At 47.6% G+C, this 26,844-nt stretch overlaps 1 protein-coding gene and 1 pseudogene across 1 annotated transcript in view; both read right to left on the minus strand.

The window, feature by feature from the left end:
* Positions 1-2,087: 2,087 nt before the first annotated feature.
* Positions 2,088-2,892, minus strand: LOC142458633 (L-lactate dehydrogenase A chain pseudogene; annotated as a pseudogene).
* Positions 2,893-3,439: 547 nt separating this feature from the next.
* Positions 3,440-26,844, minus strand: part of NLRP1 (NLR family pyrin domain containing 1) — a 57,554-nt gene continuing 34,149 nt past the window's right edge. Inside the window, exons 7-16 of the mRNA XM_075559590.1 lie at positions 26,291-26,366; positions 26,213-26,226; positions 17,616-17,707; positions 16,929-17,163; positions 14,699-14,922; positions 11,326-11,588; positions 10,574-10,699; positions 5,307-5,448; positions 4,419-4,463; positions 3,440-3,771 (exon numbers count right to left, since the gene is read on the minus strand). Of these exons, the coding sequence (XP_075415705.1) occupies positions 3,440-3,771; positions 4,419-4,463; positions 5,307-5,448; positions 10,574-10,699; positions 11,326-11,588; positions 14,699-14,922; positions 16,929-17,163; positions 17,616-17,707; positions 26,213-26,226; positions 26,291-26,366 (1,549 nt within the window). The remainder of the gene's footprint in view (positions 3,772-4,418; positions 4,464-5,306; positions 5,449-10,573; positions 10,700-11,325; positions 11,589-14,698; positions 14,923-16,928; positions 17,164-17,615; positions 17,708-26,212; positions 26,227-26,290; positions 26,367-26,844) is intronic.

A 26,844-nucleotide genomic window follows, 5' to 3' on the forward strand; every position in this document is an offset into this window, starting at 1 on the left:
CTGTTAGCCCTTGGACACCATGAACGACAACATCTGATTAGAAAACCCCTGCCCACAGACACATCTCGTTCAGTAATTCTCCACTTGCCCGTAGATGACCCTGGATCCTGGAATTAGCCAAAATCACATTTTCCTGCCCACGAAAATACCCCCTTGATGCATCGTATAAAACACTGTTAGCCTATACAAAGAGAGCCTTTTGATTAGTCATGGCCCCCTCAGGTTTCTGCCATTGAGTCTCTCATCTGCTCTCTCCTGTGTCTCTGATTCTCTAACATTTAGCATTCTAACACACCAAGATGGCCTCATGTTGATGGTCTTCCTCATTAGATTGTTTATCTTTGTCCTGTTTAAAACCGAATGAGTGTGTCTCTATAAATTATATCTATACTTTCTCTTGTTTTTGAGGGACTTACATATTTGAAGTAAAAGGTCTAAAATAAATATGGCAATATATATATGTATACACATATATACACAAAATATATATATATATTAAGATGGTTGAGGACATTAAATTCAGTTGCAAGTCATTCACCCCCCCACATGTAGTAGAACATTGCTGACACAGGCAGCTGGTTTGGAATATATTCGGTTCATCAAGCTTGTGATGCAGTTTTCATGTCCTGGCACAGGCAGAGCCAGAGTCTCAGGTGCAAAGACCTGATGGTCTCACATCTTCTACCTGGAACCAGACATTGCCACTGTTGGGTATCTTCTCAGAATCCCCTCCCATCACTATACTGTGCACTGGGGGGAATCTGGTGAGGAGGTTCAACATGGTTTCTGTCTTCAGGAAGCTTACTAAATTGTGGAGGAAGAGATGCTAGGAATAGTGTGACAACACAGTGCTAAGGGCTCCGATGGGAGCATAGGATGGTGATACCTTAGCCATGTGCAAGGACATGGAATGACCTTCTACAAGAGGAGCTATCTCAGCTAGACTTAGTCTGTCTCCCTCCTACTGCTTTCTTTTTCCAGCCTTCTACTTGAGAGGTGGAGACGGAGGTGCAGAAAGGAGACAGAGCTCAGTCAGGAATGCAAAGTAGAGAAAGATTTTATTGAGGCAAGGAAAAACTCCCAGCCAGATTCCACAGCCTAATGAGTTAGGTTAGGGAAGTCGTGTCAGTGGGATATATATATAGGGCTCGAGTCGAGGGAAGAGAGGTTTTTATTGGTGCCACTGCAGAGTCTTGAGTCAGGATGTAATCTGTGAGAAACCAAATTCCTTCCCTGGAATTCTGGGGGAGGGGGCTTTGAAGTTCGGCAGGTCATTGGTCTTCCCGAGGGGCTGGAGAGGGGGTGTGGGCTGCCTGGTCCGGACTGGCCCAAACACTACTGGCACTATTACTTCATCTAGACTCTAGAGAAACAGAGCACACATTTTTTTTCATGGTTCATGGTTTATCTGGTGGTGTTGGCGTAACAGATAGGTATGTTGCTCACATGTAGATCTTTTCACACTGCATGGTGATGTATATGACTCTTATATGTATCTCACACAACATAAAATCTACCTGGACAATTATGCACAAGACAATCAATATTGGATTTACACACTGGGGCCCAAAGTTGGACTTGGCATGTTGAGTGAAGGTGCCAGAAGTTACATAACATATAGTCGACACATATTGGCTATAGTGCCTTTAAGGTGGTGGAAGGATGTCATGCTAACCAATTTAGAACTTCACATGCCAAGTATTCTCCACCGTCAGGATAGAGCTGTAAAGCTTTAAGGGACATCCTCCCGTCTGACTTTAGGAAACTAATGTTTTTGGCTTTCAGATCGTAATTATACTGCTTTAATCACAGATCAGATACAAGAGCAACACGCATAACCTCCAACTAACACCCATTTGCAGCCTGAACCGTGAAGTGGTACAAGAGCAGACCTTAGAATCGCAGCTCGTTTGGGGTCCCGTAAGTGTATCTGCACTTTGCTTCAGTCTTCCTCAGGAGTCAGTCACCATCACAATGTCTGAGATTCCTTTCTGTCCCCATATGGACGGGACGCTGAGGAAGACATTGCGATGAATTAGACCCTTAATCATGGTGGAACCTGGATATACTCACCTCAGATTCTTCATTCAAGTTTCTGCCATCTGCCACAGACAGTCCCAAAGCGCGGGATCTACATCCTTTCCCTTTGCTCGCCTCATAAACACTGTCGACCCCTGTTTGTGGAGCTCTTTCCACTGGTCCTTTGTCTCCACTGGGGCCTCCATCAAGGTGCAGGCTTCTCAGGGAGGCACCGGCAGTATTTGTTCCACTCCAAACCAGCACACTAGATTGCCCGTGCCCTCCAGGGATCCATCCATGACAGCTTAACTGGTACTCCCGGCCTCGCCCACTTTACATAATGCAACCTTGCTGAATCCAGATCACAGCAACTTCCAATAACACGGTTCTGGGGAAAGCCACGTGTCCTGCACGCCACGTCGGCGAGGATTTCCACTGGATGAGAAACAGCAAGCAGCTTGCTGCTTGGCCTGTGCGTTCCGCCGTAAGGCATGATGAATTTGAGGATGCTCATGTTGTGCTGGATCAAGTTAGCATGGCTTTCTTCTCCCTCCTGCGGACACGCCCTGGCTATGATAATAACCAACTTGAAATCACAGCTACAGTCTAGTCTTTGCCAGAGCCATTGATGATGTGCTAAGGAACAGGCTGCCGAGTTGGAGATCCATCCTCTCTCCCTTCAATTTGTCTTCAGTGAGGTCAACAAGAGTGACTTCATCTGCTTAGTCCCGCATTAAGGTATGGATGGCACAAGCCATGCCAACAGCACCAATCTCAACTTTACAGTACTCGTTTTTTTGGGGGGGTGGGGTTTGAGGGGAACTATCCTTCCTTAAGAAAATTCTGAATCAGGTGATCCTCCAGAGTTGCCATGTTGGGTTTGGAAGAACAAGGAACCAGATCGCACGCTGAAAGAACCGGACTTGGTGGCAGCAACTCTGGATTTTCAGACAGAGGACATCTTGGAGCCAACAAAAAAGCCTAGTCCAACATGAGCAACTGGAAAGGAGATCCCAAACCCTTCCAATATCCAAAGGATACGCATCCACTGCCTCTCTCCAGTCTAGTTAGCCAGTCCTATGTCTCTACTACTCTTCCTTGCAACTGGATGGGACAGGGATGGCTCTAGGCTTGGCTGGTCACCAGACCAGACAATTGGGTTGGGCATCTACAAGATCTGAAGAACTTTTGCCAGCTCCAGGTGAACTTCCCCTGACATGCTGGTACCCTACTTACACTGCTGGCCTCTGCAAGCCATAGGCAGAGGCTCTTGTAACACAGTGAGGTGGGCATAGAATGCCCAGCAGAGGCACCATCACAGATCCATACCTGGTGCTGGAAGGCCTCTTGGAGGGCAACTTGTTTCTAGACCCAGAAACTGAGACCCAGAGAGGGTGAGGCACAGCCAGGTGCACAGATGTCAGATACCAAGGTTGTCAGGAGTCCCTTGATGCACTGTGGTGCCCCACTCCTCCCACAGATCCACTACCAGGTAAGGATGGGTCTTCTTCAGGGCTTGGTAGAGCCGGTCTTTGCAGGCCGAGTTCCAGGACCGGCTGAAGCTGAACAGCTTCCGCATCTTGTCTTGCTTGGTGGCCTCAGCGCGCACACTCTCATACTGCTCCTCACTCAGCATATGTCCGTGCAGCTTGTCTAGGACAGGGTCCACTGATGTCACCCGGGCAATCAGCTGCTCCCGATACCGGTCCACAAAATGCAGGGGGTCTGTGATGTCTGGGATTGGAGGTAAGGCTGGCAACAAAGAAAGAAAGGATACCACATTGGCTCCCAATTCCGATCCCTCTCCCAGTGATCCTTACTCACCTCATTTGCATCTGTGCCCTCCCTCACCCCTTTCAAGGCTGACATCAGAAAGGCACCCCCACATTCTCTCCCATGAGTATCCAGTCTAGCCTTCTGCACAAGTCGGGGGATTGGGATTGAGGGAGGATAGAGGGGGAGTTTTGATAGGGACTTTTGATACTGTTCACGGGGAGGTACCAAGGTCTACATGGGCAGGGAATAGGGAAAGACAGGAGAGACCCTAGACCAACGGTTCTCAACCTTTCTAATGCTGTGACCCTTTAATATAGTTCCTCATGTGGTAGTGACCCCCCCCCCCAACCATAACATTATTTCCGTTGCTACTTCATCACTGTCATTTTGCTGCTGTTATGAATCGGGTGACCCCTGTGAAAGAAAGGGTTGTTCGACCCCCAAAGGGGTCATGACCCACAGGTTGAGAACTGCTGCCCTAGACACATCCACTTTCCAAGGCCTGGTCCCTTGTGAGTTTTGTAGCAATAGAATCTGCTCCTTTTTCGTTTTCCTTTCTTTTATGAGCAGACACCTCAGAGCTGCCGCCACTGGCTCTTGTTGTCTCTAATGGCTGTACTAACCTGCTTGCTCTGGAAGGTCCAGGCTGGCTGCAGGTCTGAGATCTCCTAGAGGAAGACAGACATGCAGATGAAGACATCAGCAACAGCAACAGTCATTAACATACACACAATGCATCTCCAAACTTCCATCCACTGCTGAGATGGGTTGACTCTGTGAACAAGCTAAAAAGAGATTCAGATACTACCTGGGAGGCTGCAAAGAGCCCTTAGACTCTAAGGTTTGGAGCTCTAGGTGAATCTGTACCTTATGCATAGAGGGAAATTGAGGCTCAAAAGTCCTACTCATAGACAATTACAGAGAGTATCTAATTATAGAGAGAGCATCTACCCCAATGAGAACTGCAATACCTGAAGCATGGTTTTCTCCAGTCTTGGCTTGATCGTTGCTGAACTAACCAAGCCTCTTGCTAGATAGCTAAAACTATTTCATATCTCCTTGATCTAAGAAACCACAAGGTCTGCAGTTCAAAGCCATCAGCCACTTCTAGGAAGAAAGATGGGGTTTTATATTCCCATATAAAGGCACAGTCTTGAAAAGAAAAATAAAGTTAGTCTCAGAAACCAACAGGAGTGGTTCTACCCTGTCCTGTCGAGTCTCGATGTGTCAGCATCTACTCAATGGCAATGAGTCTGGTTTGATTTGAGCAGGAATCAATGTCCTTGTCCTTGTATGGTTTTCTGGACTCCATTAAACCAAGTCTGTTTGTTCTGAATTTAATGTCAGATTATGATAATATAAACTGATAATATAAACTCTCTCCCTGACATACACACTTTACATATGTATGTGTGAACCCACACATATGTACACATACCCTTTTATTAACTTTATCTCTTTATTTTATTTCTGTAATCCCTCTGAACTCCCTGGATTTGCCCTAGATGTACCTGTTTTCAACAAGGCCCTCCAGACTACAATCCCATCTTTCTTGTCTCTTATCTCCAACCTGATCCCTGATCCCAAGTGTCCAATGTAGAACTCAGAGAAGAGCTGTGATTCTCCAGGGGTCCGATAGCAGAGCTCCAGTTCCTGCGGAGGGAAGGGGGAAGAGAAGTCTGAGAAGCCACCATTTATCCTGCAGACAAAGCCTTGTTCGGCCCAACACTTTTGTTGGCTCTTCCTCAACCCCACAAAGATGCTCCAATTGAATCGAGCCCACGCTGGCCTTCTCAGTGGGTCCTAAACTTCACCCACCTTCAATGAACAGGACATGTATAGCCCTTCTCTTGCCTAAATCATATCTAAGACAGAACTCTTGGTTCCCAACTGTCTCCAAAACAGGGTCCTCTTCCATCTCTCCCTCCCCCCATACTCATTGGGTAAGCCCAAACATATCACCACTAGGGTCCCAGTTCACACCTGCGTGGGTTTATTCTAAATAAAATGCTTAAAATTGTTTCTGTGATCAATGCATGGTGGCAAACGAGACTGTCAGCAATACAGTTATCTTAGTCTTGTTAGGGTGCTGTCAGAAGAAGAAGAGGAAGGAGAAGAGGAAGAGGAGGAGGAGGAGAAGAAGAAGGAGAGGAAGAGGAGGAGGAGAAGAAGGAGAGGAAGAGGAGGAGGAGAAGAGGGGGAGGAGGATGAGGAGGAGGAGGAGAAGAAGAAGGAAGAAGAAGAAGAAGTCGTCGTCCAATCAAAACAGAACTGACTGCTGCAGGGCTCTTTTAGGCCAGTTCAATTCGAGACAGAGAGATCAGTAAGTTTATGGTGACTATTTTTGGGTTCCAAAAAGGTACCCTTGACAGATTTTCTTGAAAGACACAGTATGATCACATGGGCTTACTATAAAGTTCTCTTGGCATTTAAAATGTCACTGTTGAGAAGAAGGCCGAGAAAGCTGTGCCAAGGAATTTACTTCATCACAACAATGCATCTGCCCATTTTTTGAGGGCAGCAAGGACTGACCCATGAGGATTTCATTGGGAATCTTATCCCCTCTCTCCTCCAGCCCTGATCTTTCCCATTCAGACTCAGTTTGTTCCAGAATTCAAAGAATATTTAAAAGGAACATGATTTGAGTCCCCAGATGGTACCAAGTCAGGAGCCCTGGTGGCATAGTGATTACTTGTTGGGCTGTGATCCACAAGGTCAGCAGTTTGAAACTACCAGCTGTTCCTTGGATGAAAGATGAGGCTTTCTATTCCCATAAAGAGTTGTAGTCTTGGAAATTCACTGGGTAGTTCTACCCTGTCCTACAGGGTCACTGTGAGTCGGCATTGACTCAATGGCAGTGAGTTGTTGAGTGAGTTGAGAGGTTACCAACAAGTGTTTTGACATGGCTTAATCAAAGAGCTCAGATTTTCTCAGAGAAAGGTTAGAGAGATGAAAACACAAAAATTTAGGAGTTTATAGACCCTGATGAAGGATATGGCAAGAAATAATAGCTCAATGCTTTGATATTTTTGTGTAACAAGGGTTTCTATGATCTTATAGCAATAATTTTTGACTCACCCTCCTATGGCACTACCATCCACTGAATGTTCCGATTCCAAATTTAGGCATCACCCCCAGCTCTTTCCTTTATTTCTCCATAGACAGCCAATTTGCCACGTCTTGTCAGCTTGGTCTCCAGATTGTATCCTGAATCCATCAACTTTTCTCTTTCTTCACTTCACCTTCCCTAATCCAGCCACTATCAATTCTTGCAACAGTCTTTCAATGTATCACTCTGCTTCTACTCTTGCCCCCTTATCACCCACTTATTCTCCACCGGCTGCCAGAGGGTCTCTCTGAAAGTACAGCAGCAGGTCTTGCTATAACCATGTCTCAGACCCGGTAAAGCCCTGCTGTTGTACTTACAATAAAACAGAAACACCACATCAAAGCCAACAAGACCAACACGCCTTGGGACGCCTTTACCTCTTTTCTGACTTCCATGTTTCGGTCTTCTTTTGCTGCACTCACTAAACCCTGCTACATTGGCCTCGTTGTTTTTGTTTTTTTTTTACATTTTATTAGGGACTCATACAACTCTTATCAAAATCCATACGTATACATACATCAGTTGTATAAAGCACATCCATACATTCCCTGCCCCAATCATTCTCAAAGCATTTGCTCTCCACTTAAGCCCTTTGCATCAGGTCCTCTTTTTTCCCCCCTCCCTCCTCGCTCCCCCCTCCCTCATGTGCCCTTGGTAATTTATACATTGTTATTTTGTCATATCTTGCCCTATCTGGAGTCTCCCTTCCCCCCCTTCTCTGCCATCCATCTCCCAGGGAGGAGGTCACATGTGGATCCTTGTAATCAGTTCCCCCTTTCCAACCCACTCACCCTCCACTCTCCCAGCATCGCCCCTCACACCCTTGGTCCTGAAGGTATCATCCACCCTGGATTCCCTGTGCCTCCAGCTCCCATATGTACCAGTGTACAACCTCTGCCCTATCCAGCCCTGCAAGGTAGAATTCGGATCATGATAGTTGGGGAGAGGAAGCATCCAGGATCTGGGGGAAAGCTGTGTTTTTCATTGGCACTACCTTGCCCCCTGACTGACCTATCTCCTCTCCTAAACCCCTCTATGAGGGGATCTCCAGTGGATTGGCCTCGTTTTTAATCACCTGGAGCGATCATGTTTACTCCTACCTCTATGTCTCTGCACATGCTCCTTCTGCATCAGGTGCTCTGCCATGAATCTGCAGGTGCCTGGACTCGTCTTGTCCCTCAGGGCGCAACTCAAACACTACCCTGTGTTAGTTAGATGATGTCACGTCAACTTGACGAAGTGTGGAAGTGTAGGGGTGAAATCCAACCTGTCTAAATTAGCCCAAGTCACTCTCTTGCCTGGTTTGTTTCATTTTCATTCACAGCCCTTGGTGGTATTTGATCACTATTTAAAATTTTTTATTTACTGTAGATCTCATTGTATCAGGATGCAATTATGACAAGGGCAGGGCTCAGTCTTATTAACTGAAATATTCAGTGTTAAGGACATCACATGCTTAGCACTTGATAAATATTTGCTGAATAACTGAACCATGCTTCTCATTCTTGATTGCCGATGCTCTGAACTTAGTTACATTTAATTCCATCGAATTAGATTGCTGGATCCACCACCTCCTTCCTGACCTTAGTGACACAAAATCTAACACAGTGGTTCTCAACCTGTGGGGCGCGATCCCTTTTGGGGTGGCATGACCCTTTCACAGGGGTCACCCAAGATCCATAACTGTCACAAAATGACAGTGATGAAGTAGCAATGAAAATAATTTTATGGGGGGCGGGAGTCGACGCAACATGAGGAACTGTATTAAAGGGTGGAATCTGTATTGCAGCTAATTCTTCCTGCAGGACCTGTGTAAATACTACACGACAGGCAGAACCGTGTGTGACTCGGGAGGAAAAGAGTGAAGCAAAACAAAGAACACCACTTGGGTTTCTAAAACGGACCCACGTGGAGTCCGGGACATGATCGACACCCTCGTGTTGAGACCGGTTGCAAAGACCAATAGTCGCTTTGATGTTGACCACTGCCTATGTTGTAGTCAGCTGGTGCAGCCTGGGTTTTGAATAGAACTGCACAGGCATTGTGGTTCGACAACTCATCTCACCACAGAAAGAGAAGGGCCTTGGGTGGGAGCCCTGGCTTCGTGGATGTCCAATGAAAGGAGACCCACAACCACCATGTATTTAGCACTTCATTGCTCTCCTTGCATTCATGACAGGTTTTAATCTGAGAGACGAGGGTCTTCCCTTGCAAGAAATGATACAACAAATCTTCCTCTCGCCCCAACACCCACGCTCCGTGTCCACAGAGCTCAATCGATTAGGAAATCGATCTGTGCGAAGCAACAGCTCATGGAGTGCAGCGCACAGTGGGCCTGCACTCGCACAAACCCCTCTTAGCACTAGTACCTTTTAAAAGAGAGCGATTGACTGCACTCAGCGGACACTCTTCTGGTCCTCAAGAGCAAAACGGCAATAATGGTGCAGATCTAGATATGATGGGTTGATGGCCAATGGCCCAAATTGATCTCATTTGACCAAAAGGTGGGAGTTAAGGAAGAAGCAAGAGGCAGCTCCTGATGCCCAGGAATTGGTCTGATGCTCCCACGTAGACCTCAATGGTGTTACAAACAGATCTGATACTGACAGGGAAGCCATGCTATTTTCCGGTTGGATGTAAGCAGTGTCACATCACATCTATTTCTGCAACGTAACTGGGAAACCCACAAGATGCCAACACCAGCTCCTCCTCGTTAAACAAATGGCTGAGGTTTCTTTAGCAATTACAGCTTTCTCTTTGCTCTTGTCTGCCATTTCTACAGGTTCATTGACATTAAGATTTCTACTTATAGAATTGCCCTTGCGTCCAAGCCAAAATGAATCCTGAACTCTTCCCCCAAAAGGCCCAAGTTCCAGAACAGGTTGTTATAACACCCTCTTACTGAGTCACCCCAGGCTCCGAACACAGTGCGTACTCAGCACCACTGCAGCGACTCATAGACCCAACTTGTTCAACTATGGATATCAGTTATGACCAGACATTGATATCTTATAATGCAGATACTTTTCAGTCCCCCTGTTATATAATCAAGATATAATCAAGTCCTAACCCTTGGTACTTTAGGACTTTATTTGAAAACAGGGTCATTGAAGATGTAATTAGTTAGCAGGAGGCCATATTGCAGTAGGGTGACGCTTAACCCAATCATGACCGGGGTTCTTATAAAAAAACAACGAAGAGACACAGACAGATACTTGGGGAAGATGGTCATGCCAAGACAAAGGCAATGATTGGAGTGATGCTGCCACAGGCCAGCAGATGTTAAGAATTGCTAGCCATCATCAGAAGTTGGAGCAAGGCATGGGGTGGAATTCATAGTGCTGACGCCTGCTTTCAGACTTCCGCACTCCAGAATTTTTCAAGAAGAAACATCTGTGGTTTGAAGTCATCTAGTCTGTGGTATTCTGTTACAGCAGACCTAGGAAATGAATACAGCTCCCACTTCAAACCCCATGATGTTCCCATGGTAAATGGGATCCTCCTTCCACCTCTCAATCTTCAAAACATTCTTGTTCATCCCGAATCCCATTTGCTTTTACCCAACACCAATTCATCTCATCCTTTTGAAAGGTCTGATTCCTGCCTCGTGCTGTATTCCCAAGTGAGAGTTTTGATTTCAGGGATGGGATGAACGTCGGGGCAGCTCACCTCGGGGTTAATTTCCAGATTCTTTGAGCTGGACACGGTGTAGCGGGAGCCTATGTAGAGCGGGGTCAGTGGAGGTGGCTTGTGTAGTTGCACAAACTGAAACTTCTTTTCTTCATCGTCTATGGCCTACGGAACAAGAATTAAAGGGGTGGCTTACTCAGAGTTATCCCTAGGCGGCCCAAACAAGGGGAGAGGTGCTTCCGTGTGTTTATTAGCGGGAGGGTAGCACACCAATACCCCTGATCCTCCCGCACCGCTGTACCAAGAACCCCACACTTGGCTCCCACCATCCTCAGGGTGGGAATAGGAGAATTGCTAGAGAGGAAGAGAGAATGAGAAAAGGCTAGAATTCTGGGCATGGAATCTTCCCATCTGCTGGGTCCTGGAAAAATACAAAAAACCCCAAACTCATTTCTATCACTCCAGTGCCGGCTCATAGCAACTCTACAGGACAGGGTAGAACTGCCCCTGTGGGGTTCTGAGGCTGCCCCATCTTTCTCCTGAGGTGCCCAACACATAACCACTATGACCCCAGTGCTCCTGGATTTGGCTCCTGGAAAGAGGCTACACATAGTGAAGGAGGGGTGAGTGCAGCTGGGGAGACCTGGGAAGAAGGAATGGAGATCATTGCATGGCTCAGCAAGGGGCAGGACCAGTGGTTCTTGTCAAGGCTCCCGCTCCTAGGAGACCAATCCTGACTTCTCTGGGGCTCTCTGGCTGCATGGCGTTGTCTTTCGGGCGCGCGGAGTTACCTTTCGAATGGAGCAGTCACTGGGGATCAGGTAGAGGTGGACGGTGACTTCCTCAGGGTGGTGGTGATGGTAGAGCAGCACGGTGGAGATGATGGGGATGAAGCGTAGGGCAGTGTGGATGACCCTGAGCAGGACGCCCATGGCGGAGAAGCTGGGGTTTTCCAAGACTACGTAAGATGCTTCCACTGAGGCTGGCTTCTCCAGGAGCATCCCCTCCTTTTTAAAATGGGCCACCTGGAACATGGAGGTGTCCACACGGCCCTCTGTCAAAGAATGGGCACACAAGGCTTAGTCCCTCTGCTGACTCAGGCTCTGGCTGTGTAGTATGCTCCAAGGTTTAGGCACAGTAGGCTTCCTTGGGGAAGTCACCGGGAGGAGGAGGCATGTTTGAGTTTGAAGCCTTGGGTGACTTAAGACAATACTCATGCCCAGGGTGGGAGCACCACAGCCCCCCCCCCCGCTTTGATCCAAGCTGAGCAATGAGGGGTCATTGAAGGCTACTGGCAGGTCTGGTTCCCATCAGAGCAAGAAGGAAGAAGGGATGGTGAGAAGTGGAGTTAAGTATACCCTGGTCAAGTGCTTGGTCACCCACCACGCAAATTCTTTTCAGAAAGACTCCCTCCTGCCCCACCCTCCTCCCTCCTCATCACACACTCAATTGTGTGAGCCTTGGAAGGAGGCAAGATGAGCCTCCCATTCAGACACCGCTACTACCTGGCAACTCCAACACATGACTAAACGCATGCCTCCTTGAGTCTGGAAGCGTGAAGCAGAATGAAAAGATAGAGGTCATCTGGGCAGGGACAGTGTAGACCCACCATAGCAGGGACAGTGTAGACCCACCATAGCAGGGACAGTGTAGACCCACCATAGCAGGGACAGTGTAGACCCACCATAGCAGGGACAGTGTAGACCCACCATAGCAGGGACAGTGTAGACCCACCATAGCAGGGACAGTGTAGACTCACCATAGCAGGGAGGGTCCTGCAGTAGCTGTGTTAGCAGCAGAGGGCTCCCCAACTTTTCCTTAATGACTGTGACTTCCCAACATCCTTCAGTCAGTGCTTTTCTGTGGTTTGTTTTAAAAACCTTCTTCCTAACCCTTTATTAACTCTCTGCACTACATACATTTATTGATTTTCTGGCTAAATCAGTTTAATGGGTTTCTTTGACTGCATGCACTCTGACCAGTGCCGGTGGTGGGAGAAGCACTGAACTAGATGCTTGGAGTCAAGCTTGAGTGCGGTGTTGCCTAGCAACTGTTGCCATGCAGGTGACTTCTGGGCGATGAAGTCATCCAGCAACGTGGACCAGTGTCTTTGCCTGAGTGGGCCCCAGCTCGCGAAAGGTCTGTGGTGACCACTACTTTAGTTTCTCTTTATTAATTGCTTATTATGAATGAGAATGTTCACGCAGTCGGAAGCTATCCAGGAAGACCTGACCTCTGACCCTCACCAAGGAAACCATACAGCTCTTGCCTGTGTGTCTGTCCCTGCAGGACACACATTTGTACTTCGGGTGTAGTACATGCAATTTTGTCTCCTGCCTTTCCCTCATCAATTTCTATCGCCGCGAGCATGGTCCGGCCTTCCTACTGACCACCCAGGATCCCTGTGGGTGGACGTGACATCCTGTAATCAGCCATTCCGCTCTTGTTTCAGCAGGGAGGGGTTTTCCAGTTCCCACCATAACAAATAGTACCGCAGTGCACGCATCTCTGCCTTACAATCACCAAAGGGCATGAGGATTTTTATGACTTACGGTGTTTTGCTAAATTGCCTTTTAAAGCAATAGCGCCAACTTGCTCTGTCCTGAACCACATTAATTGGGCAGGTTTCCTGTCACCCCCCACGGTAGTGAACTCCCTCCCTCCCTTCCTGATGGGGAACTGAAAGCCAGGAGGAGGGGAAGTGATTTTCCCAAGACCATACACCCAACAGCAGTAGCAGGAGGAGAGCCCTGTGTCCTAGTTCCCGACACTTGCAGATGCTCGGTGTCAAGCTAATTCTGCCTGAATTCTGGAAGGTTCTGTGCATCTCTAACTTAACCTTCTTCCTAGGATATGCACCATCCCGATTCGCATAGGACTGCGGGGTTTCCTCGATGCAGGGCTTGGGTTACTTATGAGAAAGTGGGGTCTCCAACTTGTGAGCTAGAAGCCAAGGGCAGACCAAAGTGCGTTGGCCACGCTCCTCCTTGCACATGCCGATCTTCTCATAGACTGTAGCAGAATCACTTCTCTGACCATGAAGCATGACCATATACAGAACCCATACCCTCAAGTGGATTCTGACTCACGGCGACTCTATAGACAGGGTAGATCTGCCCCTCGTGGGCTTCGGAGAGTGTTACTTTTTTCTTTTCCTTTTTTCTTTCCACTTTTATTTATTTATCTTATTTAAAAGATCATTTTATTGGTGCTCTTACAGATCTTATAACAATTCATACATCAATTGTATCAAGCATATCTGTATATATGTTGCCATCATTATTTTCTAAACATTTCTTTTTATTTGAGCCCTTGGTATCAGCTCCGCTTTCCCCACCCCCTTGATCCCTCCCACCCTCATAGCCCCTTGATAAATCATAATTATTATTTTCATATCTTACAGTGACTGCTGTCTCCCTCCTCCCGCAGTTCTGTTGTTCCTCCCCGTGTGTGTGTGTGTGTGTGTGTGTGTGTGTGTGTGTGGTTATGTGTCAATCATTGTGATACATTCCCCCTGCCTCCCTTTCTCTCCCCACCCTCTCTCTACCCTCCTGGTATCTCTACTCCCATTTCTGTTCCTGGATTCTCTCTTCTCTCTTATCTCTACCTGTGTACATACACGAGTCTAGCCCACAGTGAAAGGCAAGATTGGGGTCATGATAGTGGGGGGTGAGGAAGCCTCAAGGAACCAGAGGGATATCATGTGTTTCATCGGTGCTATACTGCACCCTGGTTGACTTATCCCTTCTTTGTGACTCTTTGGGGGATGTCCCATTGTATACAAATGGGTTTTGGTCTCTGCTACGTCCCATCTCTTTCTCAACAATACTTTTTTTTTGTTAGTTTGTTTTGGGTCTTTTGATGCCTGTTACCCAATCCTGTTGACATCTCATGATTGCACAGGCTGGTGTGCTTCTTCCATGTGGGCTTATTTGCTTCCCTGCTAGATGGCTGCTTGTTTAACTTCAAGTCTTTAAGACCCCAGACACTATATTTGTTGGTGCAAGGGGGAAATCTCACCTGCACTTCCACAATCCCTTTCGGTCTCTCAGGGAAAGCCTTAAAGCCCCTCCCCAGGATGTCATGTCGCCCCTTTCACCTGCATTGCCATCACCACCCTCGTCCCTTTATCCTGCCCTCCTGCTGGCTCACCTGCTTGTTTACTTTGGAAGGCCACAAAGTGTGGGAGGTACACAGCTGCCACCACTCCTGGCTCAGCCTTGATGTCCAACAGAGGTCCTGCTATCTTCCAGTTGTGCCGTGAGGCAATCCCATCTAGGTACTGGCCCCAGGAACAAAACCCAATCTCCACGGTCACTGCCTCTTTCACGACAAAGTGGACACCGGTGTTGGGCCAGTGGTAGGAGCCGGCCGCGGGGAAGTGAACTCTGGGAGGAGCAGGGAAGAGGCAGAGAGTAAATTACTCTACAAAGACTCACCGAGCCAGTCTCTGCAGCGGGCGCTGCGGCTGCAAGCCCAGACGTCAGCATCGGTGGATTACGTTGGAGTCCTGCGTCCTTTGCGCTCCAGCTGTGGGGCCCTGAGCAAGTCACTCAGACTGCGTTTCCTCATATGTAAATGGGGATAATAACGGACCCAGGTCATAAGGTTGTAAGGAATAAACCACCTAGTGCATGCCAACATTTTCAGAGATGCCCGGGCGTGGTTGGCTTTCACGATGATGGTGGTGGTGAGGAAGCCCCACACCAAACACATTGCCACTGAGTTGATTCTGACTCCCAGCGCCCGCTGCAGCACAGGGCAGAACTGCCCCCGAGGTTTCCCAGACTCGGCCTCTTTATAACCATCAACAAGAACTGTTAATGCCTTGCAGCTGAAAACAACTCTGAAAACAGCTCTGTAAAGAGCTCTCAGGTGACTTCCCCAAAGCTTCCTATCAGGTAGACGGTGGGGCCCTTGGATGTGAAGTTCTGTGGGTGCCTGTTGAGAGTTCAGGTCCGTGACACTGAGCTTGGGCCTGGGACAGTGTTTGCTGATCGATAAAATTTTAGATAAAAGATCATTATGATGATAAGCATTTATTAATTTGAGACTGCACACCTTAGAAACCAGGGCTTCCGTGTTTATTTTAGTACCACCACTGCGTACTTGGAACTATATATATACACACACACACACACACACACACACACATATATGAACTTAAGCAACATTTCAGCAATATAACAAACCAGATGCCATGAGTGGACCTTGTATGGCTCCTGATTAGGACAAACCAATGGCAATGACCCACTTTTGACCACAGAGCACATTTGAACCTGAACCAAGTTTTAGATGATTCCAGAAGCCGTACTTGTTTTGCTATTATTTGTTAATGTTATCATCACACTGTGGTTATGGGAAGATGAAATCACCTGATGCCTTGGATTTTAAAACGACAACAGCCAAGATCGGGAGTATTCAGGGTGGTATGGCCGTAGACAGGGAATCCAGGATAGATAAACCCCTCAGGGCCAACAAGGAGAGTAGAGATACCAGGAGGATTAGGGGAGGGTTAGGGGAGAAAGGGGAAACCAATCACAAGGATCAACCTAGAAGCCCTCCCAGGGGGATGAATAATGGAAAAGTAGGTGAGGGGCAATGGAGGACTATGTAAGATATGGAAAAAATAATCTATAACTTAGCTAAGGTTTGTGAGGGAGGGCAGGTGGGGGAGGGAGAGGGAAGAAATGGGGAGCTGATATCAGGGACTCAAGTGGGAAGAGAATGCTTTGAAAATGATGATGGCGGCATATGGGCAAAGGTGCTTGACACACTGGATGAATGTATGGATTGTGTTAAGAGATGTAAGAGCCCTCAATAAAAGTATTTTAAAAAGTAAAATAAAACAAAATCAGAATTGAATGAAAAAAAATGAAGCTACCCACTCTTGTAAAGATTCCCAGCCTCGGGAACCTGGAATAGGGTCACTATGAGTCAGGATCGACTCGATGGCAGGGGTTTTGGTGGTTTGGTGTTCGGAAGACACTACATAGAGTCGCTATGAATTGGACTTGAGTGAATGGCAGTAGGCTTCATTTAGATTTGGAACAATTAATAAAAATGTCTTACTGTTAAAAATAAATAAAAATAAAAACTAGAAGAACATTAAAAAAAACCACAGAGAAAGTTGAATAATTGACACCAGTTTGGCAAAATGATATTGAAGGTGAGTATTGGCTACATGGATGAAATTCCTTGAAGTTACTATTTTGAAAGTTTTCATAAAGATTTTTTTGGGGGGTGGGGTTATAAAAATCACAGACCTAGCAGCTCAGCCCTGTCCTTGCCTTCTGGTTTGGAATGAGGAGGTGACTCAAAGGGGTTGGGTGGGTGGGGTGGTGACTTAGTGTGGGAGTGGGTGGGTGGGGGTGTCAGGCCCAGTTCTACTCACCGGTATAGGCTCTTCTCTTTGTCAATCACCTCAGTAGCCACTGGCCCTGTGGGTCCCCAGAAGTCATCATCAGTCCTCAGAGGCTCCACGTGTAGCTCCTGCCAAGGGACAGGAGAAGGCTGACAGGAGGGTTTCCCTTCAGCTGCTTGTGAGGAGCTTGCTTCTGGAACAGGAAGGGTAGTGGTTAGGTTTCGATTCTGCTTCCTGGTCTCTCCTAGGTCCCTACAGTTAGAACCTCTTCCCAAGGCTGCATCCGAAGACCCTTAACCCTGCTCCTGACTTCCCATCTGATTTCCAAGGTAGCCCAGCCTCTGCCCACCTCCCTTGTCTACTGGTCCAGAAGCATTCTCTTCTCAGGAGGTTCCAAACAGGTAGGTTGAAAGAGCAGCATGAGAGCAAAGATCGATGGGTAAGAGTGGAAAGGTGGTTGCCGGTTGGCAGTATCCCAGAAAGCACCTGGGAATGTTGAGCTCCAGGTCAGAGTCTGACGCATGCCATAGACATTCTGGGAGGAGCAGCACCAGCTGAGGCTGGGAGAGAGGGAAGCAGAAACCCTGCCAGAGTCTAACAGTAAGGATTTCTCAAGAGGAAGAGGGGCAGCTCTCTCATCTTGCATTGGGATGAAGGGAGGACAGGTGTCGGTCTCACCAAAGGCACAAGGCTCCTAGCCCGGCCCTGTCAAATTACCTGTTTCTGATCTCTGCCGCTTGAGCGAGGGCGTGGGATTGCTCATCTCTCCCCCATCTGGGTCTTCGTTAGGGGCCGTTACACTTTGCTTCCTGAAACAGAGTTGTTCGTTCTCCCTGAGGCCTGGGAGGGGCCTGGGCTGCCTAAATAACACCCTCACCTCAACTTCAACTCGTCTGACTTAGAACTGACGGCTCCCACCCAAGCCACTCCTGTAACCCCGTCTCTGTGGATATCCTGCCATCCACCCCACCATCCATGCCAGGACTGGGGGGTGGGGGGTGGTCTTGGCTGATGGCGTACCTTGGTGGTACCTCCAGGATAGCTCTACTTCCTATTCAGATCTCACTACCTTCATGACCCCCACCCGCGTCCTGGGCTCCGTCAACTGCAGGCTGCAGGTTTTAACCCATGGCCACACCTTCTGCAAGGCCTCCCTGCTCCACTCATGTCTTAGCCTAGGCCATTTCTACACAGAAGCTGATCTTAACATATGACGCAACACCTCCCTTGGTGGCCAGAGTCCGTGGCTTTTAAGGTAAAGTGAAAAGTTCTTAATGCCACCCTAAAGGCTTTGCTGTGACCTTGTCCACCCAAGCCCTGCCCAGGCCACTCTCCCTGCTCACTCATCTCTAGACCCAAATCCAAACCCAAACAACAAACAAGCAAAATGAACCCCGCCAGTTCTTGAGTGGCGACATCTTGGCTTTGTGGTGACCCCACGCGGGCTCAGTGGAGCTACTCTATGATAGGGCTTTTAGGTCTCTGACCTTTCGGAAACGAACCGCCTGGCCTTTATGCCGAGATGACTCTGACGGGGAGGAGCCACCCGCTTTGGACTGGCAGCCACTTCCTTGATTGTTTGTACCACCCAGGGACTCACTCCGTCTCTAGACCAGCAGTGCTCCAACTGGATGTGCTTTAAAACCACACGGCAGGTTTGTTAAAATACAGATTCCTGGGCCCTGCCCACAGAGAGTCTGATCTCGCAGCTTTGGGGTGGGGCCTGGAAGCCACCACCACCTGGGGTACAGTGAGCACCCTTTGAGGATCTCTGCTGAGGGCTGAGTGGCGCTGCGGCAGACTCCTGCCTTCCTCTTAGTTTCTCCAAAGAGCTAAGCACTTTCTTCCACCAGGGCCTCTGTTTCTGCGAGAAGCTGACCCTCTGTGGGCCTCAGCCCAGCTCCTTGGGATGGGATCTCGTAGGGCTGCCAATGTGGGATAAATTGTGTGTCTGCCTCCTGGAGGGTGGGGCCGTTGTCTCTCTTGTTCACTGGTGTAGCTTCAGAGCCTCAAATAGTGTTTGGCACACAGTGGGTCCACAATACATGAATGAATCCTCCTCTTAAGCCTAGGTTTCCGTTTTCTTCCATTTCAGGTTAAGCAGTAGGGAACTTGGGGTGTGTGTGTGTGTGTGTGTGTGTGTGTGTGTTTGTGTAGGTCGGCGGGTGAGGTAGACAGACAGGTGGTGAAATGCACTTCCAGATCCAAGGTCAAAACTGGCCAATTAGATTCTTTAAGGGTATCTCCTGGGCAGAACTGAGGGACACTTCTGCCTTGGGGCTGGTCCCTAAGCCCATGAACACAAGGTGGCTTAAAACATTCATGGAAAAATTCCATTATCTTTTAATTTTCCATCCCATGCTCTTTTTGAAGCCCCCTAGGATATCTAGGGGGCTCGGGTTGGGGGGTGCTTTCCCAAGGCTTTCTCATTGTCTTTGTCTCCCCCTTGTGGGCATCTCTCCTCCCACCCCCACCCCAACCAGCATGCTCCACTCCTGGACAGGTACACCCCTGCACGAAACTGTGTTGGGATCAAAGGATCCACTCCCTCACCCATTAGGTCATCTTCTCATCATCATGGACTGAATTATATCCCTCCATCACCAACTATGTGTTGGGATTCTAAGCCCCATACCTGTTGATATCATTAATTGCAATCACTTTCCACAATGCAATCTAATGTTATGTTAGTGAGGCCATGTCAGTGTGGGATCTTCTACCAATGAGGGGTGCCCCAAACGTAAGCATGTCCTGGAATAATCCAGATCAGCAACTCTGATCTTGGTGGGGAAGGAGAATGGAGAGCCTGGTGCCCTGTGACTCCTAAGCGGGTCAGAAACTGGGATCTGGGTCTTCAGTCAAAGCCTTAGATGGGAGATCTGAGGTTTTGACACCACATATTGCTAAAACCTTTGCTGCTCCACTTCCCTACTGAGAGCTGCCAGAAAGGCTTTGGGGACTGTCAACAGAGCCACAGAAAAGCCGAGAAGTGGGCCCTCAGACAGAAGCCAACAGAACCTTCTCTACCAAGAGGATAATAGGGCAGACCAGAAAAACCAGAGCTCTTTCCCTGCTGTGATGGCCCCCATCCAGAAAGAGAAACAGTCTTTCCCTGAGATCCAAGAGCACCAGCTTGAACACCTCCCCTTGACTGGGGGCCTCTCATGATCCCTGATGAGGAGAGGGAACACGGTGACCCCCTTCATCTGTGAACATGCCCTGTCTGACAGGGGAGCCAAGTGGTTGCAGCCTCTGTCAATTCTGGATTGCCACCTGCTTGCGATGACTTCAGAAGCCCTAGTGACATAGTGGGTATGTGTTGGGCTACTAACCAGGAGGTCAGCAGTTCGAAACTGCATGAGAGAAGGGTGGAGCTTTCTATTCTCATCCAGAGTTGCTGTCTTGGAAACCCACAGAGATAGTTCCCCCCTGTTCTAGAGTTGGCATTGACTCGATGGCAGTGAGTTTGGGTTTTGATTTTGAAGTGGTGACTTTGATGTTTAAGTTTCTTTGCACTTTGTAGTCTATATTTTTATTAATAAAGCTTTTATTTATTTAATAAGCTAACAAAAGAATTTAAACACAATAATTTCTAAGTTACAGAAAGAACAGATCTGATCCAGAGACAAAAATGCACAAATATGAGCTAAGAGGTGCCATGCGAAGATCACCAAGGCACAGAAGAATTCGCAGGTTACGTACTGGGCTGCTAATACAGGGTCAGCAGTTCGAGACCACCAGCATCTCTGTGGGAGAAACACAAGGCTTTCTACTCCCATAAAGTTAAAGTCTTGATATAGGAATGGAGGGAAAATTCCTTCATATAATTCAAGCCATATTTGAAAAAACCAACCACCAATGTAGTAGTCAATGGAGAAAAGACAAAGACATTCCCACAGAAAAAGGGGACCATACAAGGATGGCCCTCGTCTCCTCTTTTATTCAACACCATGCTAGAAGTCCTAGCTAACAACATAAGGCAAAGCAAAGACATTAAAAGAATTCGTCTGGGGGAAAGAAGAGGTCAAGTTTCCATTATTTGTAGATGATATGATTTTATATATTGAAAACCTTAAAAGCTCCAAAAGAGGAGTGCTAGAAGCGTTACATACAGGAATATGGCAGCATGGCAGGATAGAAGATCAATAAACAGAAGTGTATTGGATTGCTACATACACAACGGACAAGATCACGGAAGAGGAAATAAAAAAGGAGATAAAACCCTTTCACAATAGCCAAGTACAAGTTGAAGTATACAGGGAGATACCTAACCTAACCAAACAAAGCAAAAAGCCCAAAAGATTTGTACGAGGATAACTACAGAGCACTCTTAGAAGAAACCAAAAGTGACCTCCACAAATGGAAGAATATCCCATGCTCGTGGACTGGAAGAATCAATGTAGTAAAGACGTCAATCCTACCCAAGCACTGTATAAATTTAATGCTATCCCGATAAAAATGGCAACATCTGTTTACAAAGAAGTGGGAAAACTGACTACCAACTTCCTATGGAGAGGGAAGAAGCCCAGGAGAAGAGCCCCAAGGAGAAGGACAAGGTAGGAGGGCGTAATTTTCCTTTAACACTTACTGTACAGTCACAGTGTCAAAAGAACATGGCACTGGTATAATGACCGATACTCAGACCAATAGAAAAGAACAGAAATAAAGACATCCGCATACAGACAACTGAGCATTGATAAGGGCCCCAAAAATATCAAATGGGAATTGGATGCTCTCTTCAACAAGTGGTGCTAGAAAAAGTGGATATCTACCTGCAATAAAAAATGAAACAAGACCCTCAGCTCACTCCATGCACAAGAATAAATTCAAGGTAGATCACAGATCTCAAAGTCAAACCTTTTAGGGCCATCAGTGAAAAAATTGGGACAAACCTAAGAACTTTGGTGCAGAGAATACACAAGCTATTGGAAATATGGAAGGACAGAGGAAGCATAAATTGACAAGTGAGATATACTGAAGATAAAACACCTGTGCACATTGAAGGACTTCACCAGGAGAGTAACAAGAACCCACAGACTGGAAAAACATCTTTAACAATGACACATCAGGCAAAGGGCTTATTACTAAAATAAACAATACTCTGTGAACCTACAATACAACAAGAATAAAACAAGGAGCCCACTAAGGAGGTGGGCAAAAGACCTGAACAGAAGTTCCACAAGGGCAGAAATCTGAATGGCCAATAAACATATGAGAAAATGTTCCCGGTATTAGCCATAAGGGAAATGCAAATTAAAACAACTATGAGAGACCACCTAACAGCCTCAAAGATAGCCCAATTCCAAAACCCAGAGAGCAACAAGTGCTGAAGGGGGTGCAGTGAGATAGGAAGTCTCATCCACTGCTGGTGGTCCTGTAGGTATGTGCACCCACTATGGAAATCGATCTGGCAATACCTAAAACAAATGGAAATCGAGTTAACATATGCTCCAGAAATCCCCCTACTGGGCATATACTCAGAAGATGTAAGCAATAGACCAAGACCAGACATCTGTGTCAATGGTCATGGCGGTGGCTGTTCACAATTATGAAGAATCGGAAATGATCTAAACTTCTATCAACTGACCAATGGATTAAAAACTCTGGGATATACATACAACGGAGAACTATGCAGCTCTAAAAAGCAGTGATGAGGACATGAAGCACATTGTCTCATGGGAAGAGTTGCAGGACATTATGCTAAGCGAAGTTAGCCAAGCACAAAAGGACAAGTATAACATGAGTCCACTGAGGTAAACTCAAAAAGTACAATGGACATAGAGAATAAGCTACTTAATGCATCAATCCTGGGTTGAGGTCCAGGCACTTTGGCAGGGGTCTGACCCAACCCAGGGATGCTTATGGCAGCCAACTAAAAAGGAGGGAGGGAGAGGGAGAGGGAGAGGGAGAGGGAGAGGGAGAGGGAGAGGGAGAGGGAGAGGGAGAGGGAGAGAGAGAGGGAGAGAGAGAGAGAGAGAGAGAGAGAGAGAGAACACACACACAAAAACCCAAGGGTGATGGGGGAACAGGTCACTAATTTACCCATGGGGAGGGTATTGTTTATGTCTCCACAGGAGAAAGAGAAAGAGGGAGAGAGGGACCAGACCCCATCCCGGAGCTCCAAGTCTTAAGGGCAACATACCAGCATAGAGCCTCAAACTAACAGAGAGGATGGCGGGCCAGACCCAAACTGAGCTATGTTGAGCCCTCCCCAGAAGAATGCACCACAGAGGACAGCACTGAAGATGTAGGCCAGGGAGACTGGTGGGTCTGTCCAGACCACACGGGTGCAAACTAAGAGGGAAAGAGAGAGAGAGAGAGTGTGGACCTCACCATGGCCCACCAAGCCCCGGGAATGACAACCCTGCTCAGAACAGCCAATGCACAGAGAGGACCACAGGGCCGGCCCCACCACGAGACATGATATTTCCTCCCTGACCCACAGGGGACAGCACTGGAGACACTGTGCAGAAAGTGTGCCCAGTCTGCCCCATGCACAGCAGGGCAATGCTCGAAGGGAGTGCAACAGTACTGCAAGGGGAGCAAAGTAACCAAGTCCCTGAGGAATCCTGACAATAGGCTTCTGACTCGGGGGACAGGACTTGGACCTCATCACCTATGATTGGAAACACTCATAAGACAGACCTGGAACTATTTATCAGGTTTTTTTTTTTTCTTTCGCTCTGTGTCTGTATAAGATAAGCAAGACAAACAATCCCAAAGAGAAAACAACGGGACCCATGCATGCATGGTCCCAGGGGGACATGGGAGAGGCAGGGGTGAGGAGGGGGAGCAGGGAGCTAGCAAACTCAGGGACAAGGGAAATCAAGAGGTCTAAAATTGATGAAGAGCAGGGCGTATAATGCCTGGTGGGGTTTGATCAAGTGCGATGTATTCAAGAGGAATTACTGAGAGCCGAATGGAGGGTGAGCATGATAGTGGGGCAGGAGGAGGGTGAAAGGAAATAGAGCAAAGAACTAGGAGGCAAGAGCTATTTATAGGGGTATAGCTATAGGCATGTATATATGTAAATATATTAATTTATAATGAAAGGGATAGAGGTCAATGTACATATATTTATATATTAAGTATTAAGATAGCAGACAGGCTCCGGGCCTCTGCTTAAGCCCTCCCTCAATGCAAGAACACTTTGTTCTAACAAACTGGCATTCTGTGATGCTTGCCCTCCCAGCACAATTGCTGAAGACAAAATAGGTGCATAAGCAAATGTGGTGAAGAAAGTGGATGGTGCCGGCTATCCAAAGATATAGCGTCTGGGGTCTTAAAGGATTGAAGTTAAACAAGCAGCCATCTGCCAAGGAATAAGCCCACGTGGGAGAAGCATATCAGCCTGTGTGATCATGTCGATGAGATCAAGTATCCAAAGATCCAAAACAAACATTTGTATCGATATGAAAGGGGGGGGTTGGAGTGGAGACCCAAAGTCCATTTGTAGACAATTGAGACATCCCTCCACAGAAAGGTTACAAGGAAGGGACGATTCAACCAGGGTGCAAAATAGCACCAAAGAAACACACATCATTCCTCTAGTTCCTGAATGCTTCCACCCGCACTACCAATAACTAGTTCTATCTTACAAATCTGGCTCGACTGGAGTACACACATTGGTACAGATAAGAGCTCTCAACAGATAGAGTTCAGGACAGGTAAACCCCTCAGGAACAGAAATAGGGGTAGCAATACCAGGAGGGTGGGTGGAGGAGGGGAGGAAGGGGGAATTGATTGCAATGTCTGACATATAACCCTCCCCTCCCCCCACCCGGAGGACAAACAACAGAAACATGGGTAAAGGAAGACAGCAGTCAGTGTAAGATATGAAAACAATAATAATCTATATTTTATCAAGGGGTCACAAGGGGGAGTGAGAGGAGGAGCTTCAACATAGAAAGTAAATGTTTAGAAGATGATGATGGCAGCATGTGTATAAACATGCAGGATACAATTGATGTATGGAATGATTATTTAAAAACCCTCAGGAACAATAGTGTGAGTAGTGATATTATGAGGGTAGGAAGATGGTGGGAGGGGGAAGGGATGGAAGGGGAAACCCAATACAAGGTTGTATATAATGATGCCCCCCAGGGGGGACGAATAACGGAAATGTGGGTGAATGGAGACAAGGGACAGTGTAAGACATGAAATAATAACAATAATATATAATTGATCAAGGATTCACGAGGGTGGGAGAGGGGGAAAGAGGAGCTGATCCCCCCACCCCCAAAAAGAGAGGAGCTGATCCCAAGGGTTTAAGTAGAAAGAAAATGTTTTGGAAAGGTTGACGGCAACATCTGTACAAGTGTGCACAGTACAGTTGAATAATGGATTGTCAAAAGATTTGTAAATAAAATGATTAATAATACTAGTAAACAAATTTAGAAAAAAATGGACACGTGCCTAAGAAATAAAAATTAACAGCAATAATTTATGAAATTTAAAAAAATTGGGTTACAGTCTCAGAAGCCCACAGGGGCAGTGCCACCCTGTCCTTTAGGGTCACTATGAGTCTGGCGCGACTGGGTGGCAGTGAGTTTGGGTTTTGGGTTTGTGGTTGACTATGGGTTGGGTGGTTGACAACAGGGCTGCAGTTTGGACCTACCAGCTGCTCCTCCGGAGATAAAGCGTCCTGTTCCCTTAAAGATAGATTTATAGCCTCAGAAGCCCACAGGGGGTAGCTCTGGCCTGCCCTGCAGGGTGAGTCACTGTCAGTGAAGCTTTTTGTTTGTTTGTTTGTTTGTTTGTTTGTTTGAGGACTTTGAGATCTATAGCCAGGGCTACAGACACTGCGACAGGGGTCTACCTCCAGATTCGTCAGAGACAGAGAGTGAGAGAGCGAGAGCGTGAGCGCTATCCCTTACAACTGGTGTCCGTAATTCAAACACCTGGTCTCGCGAATCCCGAGGAAGTATATTCGTGCCTTTGCTTTAAAACCCCCCACTTGTGGTATTCGGGGGACAGAACACTAGGTAATGAACACACACAACCCCACCACCTTGGAGTCGAGTCCAGACTATAGTGACCGTATACAGGGATCTGGAGGCTGTGAATCTTTACGGGAACATCTTTCTCCTGCTGCAGAGCCGCTGGCTGGTTAGAACCCAACGCTTACCTGATCCCGCCACCAGGGCTCCTTAACAGACTAAGACTCCTGGAAGGTTTAAAGGCAGAGTTGGGACCTGGTAGCATTTGCATGAAACAAACTAAAAACAAAGCTCACTCTGGTTGTTGTGGTCTTGCCTGGACTCTTGGTTTCCCCCCAGGTCTGTCAGTCTGTCCCCACGAGTCTCTTTCCCTACCTCCGGGTTCTGCACTAGGCATGGTCAGGGCCCCGGGTGGGGTCTGGGGAAGGAGTTCTGGGCCTCTTACCAGGTGACGAGCAGTTGAGGCTTCTCCTCCTCCAGGGCCCTCAGGCTCTCGCTCACCTCATCACTGAAATGGGCCTGGTCCAGCCTGTAAGGAGAAAGGAAGTCTGGTTCTCCTGGAATGGCCTACGTGATCCCGAGCAAGGGCCTCAGGGCCCAGGAAGCTTGCCTCTGCCACCCTCTGCAGGAATCTGCTGCCGGGCGGGTCCTTTGGGAATCCCGCTCTGTGATGGAGATGAGAGGGAAGCGTTTCATGCATCAACCCCAGGTAACGGAATGCAGATTGGCAGAGGGAGAAGTGGGATTGTGGTACAGACTCCATGGAGATCCCAACCACCTATGGAGGGGGTTCTGGGGCTGGCTGAGGGGGGCCGGGCTTCTCTATCCCTCCACACTGACTAGCCACCTTGGTTCACATAGCATGGACAAGGAGCTGGTAAGAAACCCAGGCTGAACTGTATGGATTGACCTATCCCTTTCCCCTCCTCTCTCCAATTCCATGGTACCCCCATCCCATCCCATTCCACCTCACCCCCCTGCCCCTGCCCAGAAGAATCCCAGAAGGG

Source organism: Tenrec ecaudatus, chromosome 10, assembly GCF_050624435.1.
Source record: "Tenrec ecaudatus isolate mTenEca1 chromosome 10, mTenEca1.hap1, whole genome shotgun sequence".
NCBI lineage: Eukaryota > Metazoa > Chordata > Mammalia > Afrosoricida > Tenrecidae > Tenrec > Tenrec ecaudatus.